Here is a 9,244-nt window from a genome sequence, read left to right on the forward strand (position 1 = left end):
ACCATGTGGCAGATATGAGAACTAACTAACCAGTGAAATAATAATGCTCCTCCTTTAACCCCTAAATCCCTGTAGAGCATCAACAACATTAGGATTAAAATACAGCCTGCTCCTTCTGCTGCAACACAACTGGTTATTATGTAGACAAATAACCAAATAACAGTGGATGTAGTGGAGATAATCCACCAAAAAATTATTATTATTATCATTATTAATAATAATAAAGATTTAAATTACTATTTTTGGCAGTAGTAGTATCAGCATTTTTATCATCATCATTATTTTTTTAATTTTATTATCATTATTATTTATTTTTTAATTTTTTTTAAATATTAAAATTACAATTTTAGTAGAAGCAGTAGTAGTATCAGCATTATTCATATTATTATCATTGTTTTTATTATTACTATTTAATTTTATTATTTTTTAAATATTAAAATTATTATTTTTAGTGGTCACATTAGTAGAATCAGCATTATTATTATTATTATTATCATTATTATTTTCAATATGTTATTATTAGTAGTAGTAGTAGTAGTATCAGCATTATTATTATCAATATTATTATTATTATCATTGTTATTTTATAACAATTTATTTATTTGTATTATATTATTATTATTATTATCATTTATTATTGTTATTTTTTCAATATAAAAATTACTATTTTATGTTGTAGCAGTAGTAGTATCAGCATTATTAATATCATTATCATTATTATTGTTATTTTTATTTTATTATTATTTAATTTTATTAATTTTTAGATATTAAAATCATTATTCTTAGTGGTAGCAGTGGTAGTATCAGCATTATTATTTTTATTATCATTATTATTTTATTTTATTATTATTTTTTAAATATTAAAATGACTTTTTTTAGTTGTAGCAGTAGTAGTATCAGCATTATTAATATCATTATCATTATTATTTTTATTTTATTAATATTTCATTTTATTATTTTTAAAATATTAAAATTATTATTCTTAGTGTCAGCAGTAGTAGCATTATTATTATTATCATTATCTATTTTATTTCATTATTATTATCTATTATTATTTTTTTAAATATTAAATATACTATTTTTAGTTGCAGCAGTAGTAGTAGCAGCATTATAATATTATTATCATTATATTGTTATTATTTAATATTATTATTTTTTAAATATTACAATTATTATTTTTAGTAGTAGCAGTAATAGTATCAGCATTATTATTATTAACATTATTATTGTTATTTTTATTATTATATTATAGTTATCACTATTAGGCGTATTATCATTATTTCATCGACTGACTTACATTTTTAACATACATTAATGACATGAATACAGTATTCATTATAATTTATAGAGTAGGTTGTTTTATTATATACTCTTAACTGAAATTTATTAGCCTACTATTATTTATTCATAAACCTTTCCTTTTTACTGACATAAACATAAACCTTTTTACTGACATATATTCCATTTAGTCTTTATTTAATTAAAGAAAAAAAAACACACACACAAATTGCATTTATTACTTACATTTCCTAACATTTAAATGATGTTTCAAGTTCCACACTGCCAGGAAGAAATAATCTTTTATTTATTTATTGGTCTACAATTTTAATATATTAAGTTTAAAAAAATACCGAAATCAGCCAATTAAATATCCACCAAGTCTTTAACAGTAAAACCTTCATATTTGCAGAAGAAATACAAGCTTTTTTTTCTAAATATAAATAGAGGAAATATTCACTATTCAGTGTGTGAGGAGGAGGAGGAGGAGGAGGAGGAGGAGGGTGGTGGTGAAGTCAGGGTCAGTCTGACGAGTACAATGCTCCTCCACACAGCAGCAGCACATACAGTCGGTCCAGCTCAGTGAGGGAACATGATGGTATAAATGGTTTTATTCTGCATGAACACAGCTGACTGTCAGTGTGTGTGATCTGTGTGTAACGCTGCTGCTGCTGCAGGCGAAGACAAAGAGACGGACAGAAGAGACCGTTTCTCTCTCTGGACTTGAGATAGTTTTATAAGAGATGAGGAGAAGTGACGCTTGTGGATTAACGACACTGTGACCTCAGATTCGTTCTCTCACCGGGGTCACGACCTCTCACACTGACCTCATTTATTTCTTCTTCTACTGACTCAGAAACAGACATCACATGTCACGGTCAAGTACTCACATCCTTCAGCTGTACTTATTAAAGAGGGAACTCTACTGACAGAAGTACTCAGATCCTCAGTTCAGGCTCAGTTTAAAAGCTCCTAAAGTGAAACTACCGACATCATATGAAACTAGAAAACCTGATGAATCCATCGGTACCAACCATGTCAGACTAGCTTGACATGAAGGAGTTAAATAATGCTAATGGGGTCCCTTAACAGTCTTGAATTACATAAATTGGCTATCACTGACTCTTGTGGATCCAATGAGCCCAACTGTATTCATGTGAGATGATGTTAGTCCCCATAGGAGACATTTCATTGTAGTGAGACCATTTGTTTTTTAAACTTGACCTCACTGTATAAAATGACCTGTAGTGACCTCTAGGATAATCACAGCCTCATGAAACTTTACAGCCACAAACTACAGTCCTAGAGCATTCAGAGGATGGATGGATCAGACTAGAGACCTAGAGCATTCAGAGGATGGATGGATCAGACTAGAGACCTAGAGCATTCAGAGGATGGATGGATCAAACTAGAGACCTAGAGCATTCAGAGGATGGATGGATCAAACTAGAGACCTAGAGCATTCAGAGGATGGATGGATCAAACTAGAGACCTAGAGCATTCAGAGGATGGATGGCTTTCCTAGCTAGATTGACAATAAGGGGGTTTCTGAGCAGTTTACACAACAGAGGTGCTCGCTGTCCAATCGCTGAAAAACGCAATTCTTTCAGAAATCTCCAAATGTCAAAAGTTTTTGATCTCAAATCACAGCATGTCTTTTTCTATGGTGTTCCTCAAGGTCTTGGTGTCTTAATGTGGTATTTCGGAGGGATTAGTGATCATTTCTATCAATTTGAGTGGGAAAAAAAAAAAGAGGTAAATTTTAGCACCAAATCTTTGTAACAAATGGTTTCAACCCAAAAAAATGCTTGTTTGTGGCTGTAAAGTTTCATGAGGCTGGTTTCATTGTCTCACTACAATGAAATGTCTCCTTTGGGGACTAACATCATCACACATGAATACAGTTGGTCTCAATGGATCCACAAGAGTCTCAGCTTTACAGTGATACCCAATTTATGTAATTCAAAGATTGTTTATGGACCCCAGTATGCAGAAACAAACCCTTGAAAATGGCTGTAACAGTTTTTCCTCTCCAAAACTTCACTCTTACCCTAAAACTGAACCTGCTAGATCCTCTGAAAGACCATGAAGTTAGTCAGGATTGCATGTCTCAAAAGGGGTACATTTAAATTCCTGTTGCACAAGTATTTTAAACAATTCAGTAAATGTATATCTATATGCATTTATTTGTTACATTTTGATTTACAAAGTTATGAAAGCAATTCATAATCAATAATAATCAAGTCAAGCCTGATGTTGCCTAACCCATGACAGAATGATTCCAGTTACTTCCACACAGATTATAAATTAAACACCAGTATCGGATCGGTACCGGCCGATACCCCAAAACCCAGCTTTCTGTAGATCAGTGCGTCCCTATACAACAATCCACATTTAAATAAAATCAAGTGTTCAGTCCCAAGTGGGAAAAGAGTTTAGTCTTCAGAAAGTTCAGTTGAAAACAAGCCAAGGTGCGCTGGAGTCAAATCTGACGTACCACAAAAAGATTTGACATGATTAAAAAGAAATCAGTGGCCTATATCTCTGAACTTGTACGTAAAATTATAAAAACATTTTATTAAAAAACTAGTGAAGTTTCTCCACAGATTGGGATCAATCTGAAATAAAGTGCAGGTGAAATGTCCACTGATAAAATGTAAAAGTTCTCCTCAAGGATGGCTGAGCAGAGCAGCCGCCATGGTCTTGATGGTGGACGACTTCAGCTGAGGAAGGAGGCTGATCTTCATCAGCTTGCTGCTCGAGTACTTGTTCCTGACGGCCTGCAGAAGAACAACATTATTTAGTTTCATTTAACACTAAATCAGAAGTTATCGTGTTTTCTGTCCTTCAACTCACCTGGAACTTTGTCTTCCCGTCGTTCACCATCACAACGTTTTTGGCGACGTGCTGCATGATCGGCTTCAGGTGGGCCGCGTCATAAGTGGAGTAGTGCTGCTGTGTGGGAGACTGGGACCAGACAGACCAGTTAAAGAGCAGCAAAGAGGAGAATAACACATTGAACCGGATGTTTCTTTAGTTGATTCCATCAGACTCACCCACGGCAGCTCGTCCAGCAGCAGCTGGGAGAGACACAGCGACGCAGCAGCGATCTCAGAGGGCCGGTAGTGCACCATGTCGTAGTCCAGGAGGGTCAACTCCATCAGGTACTTGGCCAGCGTGTGTCGCTCTACATCAGACTGAGACACAAACAACATTCAGCCCACTGAGAACGCTGATGAACACTTGAAACCCTTTTTCCATAAAAAAACAAAAACAGCATTCAAACCCATCTAATATACTTTTGTACTAAGGCTGCCAAAGTTAACACAAATTTCGGTTTAACGCAACGTGCAATATTTAGGTTGTAGCATGCTCAAAAGCTAAAGTTTTTAAAGCTAGAGTGAAGATACTGGCATATAGGAAACCTAAAGAATCCATCGGTACCAACCATGTCATGCTAGCTTGTGGTGAAGGAGGCTAAATAACACTCCAAACTTGCGCTAAATTTTGGCGAGGAAAAACATTTTTCAGAGGGGTCCCTTGACCTCTGACCTCCAGATCAGTGAATGTAAATGGGTTCTATGGGTACCCACGAGTCTCCCCTTTACAGACATGCCCACTTTATGATAATCACATGCAGTTTGGGGCAAGTCATAGTCAAGTCAGCACACTGACACACTGACAGCTGTTGTTGCCTGTTGGGCTGCAGTTTGCCATGTTATGATTGGAGCATATTGTTTTACGCTAAATGCAGTACCTGTGAGGGTTTCTGGACAATATCTGTCATTGTATTGTGTCAATTTATTTCCAATGATATATACATATATTTGCATAAAGCAAAATACTTGACAAATCTCCCTTTAAGGTACATTTTGTACAGATAAAAATGTGTGATTAACTGTGGAAAATCATGCGATTAAATATTTCAATCATTTGACATCACTAATTTGTATACAATCTGTCCAGACCTGGCAAATAAGGATGTAATTTTCTTCATTTAATAAATGAATTAATGATTTTGGTCATAAAAACAAATTCTGCCACTCAAACCTTGCTGCTCTTGCTCTGTTGGTATTCAACAAACAGCCAAATAGTAAAGAGGAACTCACAGTCTGTTCACAGCAGCTGAAGTCAACATATGGAAATGTGATGTATGGAAATGTTGGCTTATCCGTTTTAAATATTGCAAAAGAAGAAAACCTGCAGCCATTTATGTCCTTCCTATCTATACATGTCCTTCCTGCCTGCAGCTGTCAGACGCTACAACCAGCACTGCTCCCAGTAGACCACTTGCACACCAAAAACTGAAAATAACTGCACTATACTGTATACTGACTGTTGACATATCATTAATGCTCAAGTGTAATTCATACTGTGCAATATTTTTAGGTAGAATTTCATTTCTTTCTCACTGTGCAAAATAAGTTTTCCACTTGTGCAATTTTTTAATAGTCTGTTTATTGTCAATACTGTATATACTGCTCCTATTTTTATACTTCCTTCTATTTAAATGTTTCACTTTGTTTAGCTCTTTTTTTACAGTGTTAGCTGATGCATCTTGTTTTTTGCACTATCCTCTTTGCTGCTGTACACTGCAAATGTCCCCACTGCGGGACTAATAAAGGAATATCTTATCTTAACCAGGTCAAACTGAAAAACGTGAACTCACACTGGCCACCTTGGAGGCCCGTCTGAGGAAGTGTAACGGAAGAGGACGTCCGAGCTCGAAGTTGAGGGTCCTCAGAACCAGCTGCTCCATCTCCAGAATCTGAGCCTTTGTGAAGGCGTCGTCTGTGATGTAGGCAAAGTCTCCGACCTCTGGAGCGTACATCTCCTCGTATTTACAGGCCACCAGCATGGCCGTCACACCGACCAGCTGCAGCTTCCTGCGAGAGACCGGCTGGACCTGCAGCACACAGCGGGGGAAACGTTGTTACACAGCTCACAGAAACACAAAGAGAAAAGAGCGTTTAGACGGTTGTTACCTGGAGAAAACGATCCAGGACGGCGACCGTGAGGTACAGAGTCTCCTGCAGCAGCTGGAACCTGGAGTGGACCTGGACCAGCCAGTCCACCAGAAGAGCTCGCATGCGTTCAGTGATTTCATAACCCTGCATGTAGTTGGCTCGTACGGCCTGCTGCACCTGTGGAGACAGACGGTGATGTAACAACAACACGATGCAGGGTGAGAGCAGAGAGTCTGGCTGCTGGAGGGGATACGTTACCTCCAGGTCGTGGAGATAATTATAGATATCTTTGACGTAGTCGGAGCAGAGCTGCGGCAGGTCAGAGTCCTGCTCGTCGACGTCCTGCACGGTGAGCAGCACCTCAGAGAAAGCATGGCACAGTTCCTTCTCCTCCTTCATGGACACGTCAGCAGACTCCTCTGGAACTGGAGGGAGGGGATCTGCAGGAGCCGGGACCTGGACTACCGGCTGCACCTCCTGCACTTTCAGGACAGGTTTAGCTTTCTGGGCACCAGATGGTTTGGCTGATGCTTTGGTTGGTCCCGTCCTCTGAGGAAACAAGTCAATACAGTTTTATTCAGAAATGGGTACTTGAAAGTTTTGGGCTGTAAGGCAGGTTAGATTTGAAGAAATGAAACATGTTTAACTGTTTTTTTACTTTTCAAAGTCAAGTTAGGGAGATCAAACTGAGTTACTTAAAGGAGCAATATGTAGCACTGACAGCTAGTGTTTTAAAATGAGTACTGCAGTCCAAATGGTGACTGACAGTATAGCATGTGTTAGATTCACAGCGTTAGCCTCTGGTCAGCAGCAGTAGTCATCTGCTGTGTCTCAAATACTCGCTGCCTTGATAACTAGCTGCATACGGACCACAGAGAGACGTGATGAGGCTTTTCAGATCAGGTAGAATCTAACGTTAACGTTATCTCTGTTGATCCAGTTTGTTAGCTTGCTTCCACGGCTGCAGAAGGCTGTTTGTGTGCCAGTTTGTTTCATATGTGGCAACATGGATGGGGGTTGAAATGGTCAGCGGACGGGATCACACCGACCGAAACAAAAACAGATGTTCCGGACCGAGAATTTCAAAATGAGAACATACTGGCTGTAGCGTTGCTGTCGGAGAAGCCCGTATTTAGCAGGTTTCCTTAATCTCTGATGACATGTCAAGGTCATTATATGATTTATTACAGTAAATATATTACATATTGGCCCTTTAACTAAACAAAAAAGGGGGTATTGTTTCAAAATGTGGGGCAGCTGTGGCTCAGAGTTAGAGCAGGATGTCCACCAATCAAAATGTCAGCGCTTCGCTCCTCGGTGTGTGTCCTTGAGCAAGACACTTAACCCCAAGCTGCTCCTGAAGGCTGAACCGTCGGTGTGTGAATGAGTATTTAGATTAGATCCTGATGGGCAGGTTGGCACCTCAGGCCATCAGTGTATGAATGTGTGTGAATTCTGACACGAGTGGTCGGAAGCCTAGAAAAACGCTATATAAATTAAATTTAGTGGTTCAGCACATTTGCATTAGTTGCTTGATTTTTGCATTTTTTTGGGTTGTATCCACATGGTTGAATGCACCAACTGTAAGTTGCTTTGGTTAAAAGTGTCAGCTAAATTAATCTCATGCATCTTCCTTAAGTGAACACTACATGTTAACATTTAAACATTACACATGTGATTCCTAAAACAGGCATTAATCTGCAGCTACAGCAGCCTCCAGTCCTCTGGGAAGCTTTCCTCATGATCCAGGCTTTGCTGACAGGGGGTGTCCACATACTTCTGTCACTTGTGTGTTTGTGGTTAGTATCTGATTACAGGTGAACCAACCCATAATCCAGATAAAGGAGGTGTAAGACAACATGGTGATCAGAGTTATTGAACCAATAACTGGTGTTGTTCCTCATCATCATCATCATGTTACCTTTGTGTTCATCATCATCATCATCATCATCATCATCATGTTACCTTTGTGTTCCTCATCATCATCATGTTACCTTTGTGTTCCTCATCATCATCATCATCATGTTACCTCGGAGTTCCTCATCATCTTCATCATCATCATCATCATGTTACCTTTGTGTTCCTCATCATCATCATCATCATCATCATCATGTTACCTTTGTGTTCCTCATCATCATCATCATCATGTTACCTTTGAGTTCCTCATCATCATCATCATCATCATCATCATGTTACCTTTGAGTTCCTCATCATCATCATCATCATCATGTTACCTTTGAGTTCCTCATCATCATCATCATCATCATCATGTTACCTTTGAGTTCCTCATCATCATCTTCATCATGTTACCTTTGAGTTCATCATCATCATCATCATCATCATCATGTTACCTTTGAGTTCATCATCATCATCATCATCATGTTACCTTTGAGTTCATCATCATCATCATCATCATCATCATGTTACCTTTGAGTTCATCATCATCATCATCATCATCATCATGTTACCTTTGTGTTCCTCATCATCATCATCTTCATCATGTTACCTTTGTGTTCATCATCATCATCATCATCATCATCTTCATCATCATGTTACCTTTGTGTTCATCATCATCATCTTCATCATCTTCATCATGTTACCTTTGAGTTGACTGCTGCTGCAGGAAAGTTGGTGATCTCTCCGAGAGCAGCTCTCCTCTGACCTGCTGAGCTTTTACTCATCTTCATCTTCATCTTCACCTGGTTCTCTGGCAGCTGAGAGCACAGGAGAGGAAACACAACTCAGGAATAGAGTCTGGTGTTCAGAGTCACAGAAAGCCCAGCAGGGAGCAGAAGCTATCGAAGCTAGCAGCAGTAACACAGACATGACTTCAGTTAACTCACCACAGCACGAACTTCAACAGACGACATGTTGAACAGCAACGAGGTCAAACTGAGCCTTAAAGAAACAGCGAGGTGGTTTATCTTCAGCAGCAGGTTTGATCCGGTAACACCGAGGAGGAGTTCTGACTTCTGCAGGTAAACAACGAGGAGACGAGC

General features: G+C 38.3%; 1 protein-coding gene across 1 annotated transcript; it reads right to left on the reverse strand.

The window, feature by feature from the left end:
- Positions 1–3,823: 3,823 nt before the first annotated feature.
- Positions 3,824–9,244, reverse strand: LOC119502041 (G2/mitotic-specific cyclin-B2-like). The gene is made up of 8 exons (XM_037792868.1): positions 9,089–9,244; positions 8,846–8,959; positions 6,504–6,794; positions 6,264–6,422; positions 5,948–6,184; positions 4,335–4,475; positions 4,135–4,245; positions 3,824–4,058 (listed from the first exon to the last, which is right to left on the reverse strand). Exons 1-8 carry the CDS (start codon positions 9,113–9,115, stop codon positions 3,948–3,950), a joined length of 1,191 nt encoding a protein of 396 aa, XP_037648796.1. The 5' UTR covers positions 9,116–9,244; the 3' UTR covers positions 3,824–3,947.

The sequence above is a fragment of the Sebastes umbrosus genome, chromosome 2 (assembly GCF_015220745.1).
Source record: "Sebastes umbrosus isolate fSebUmb1 chromosome 2, fSebUmb1.pri, whole genome shotgun sequence".
In the NCBI taxonomy this organism is placed as follows: domain Eukaryota; kingdom Metazoa; phylum Chordata; class Actinopteri; order Perciformes; family Sebastidae; genus Sebastes; species Sebastes umbrosus.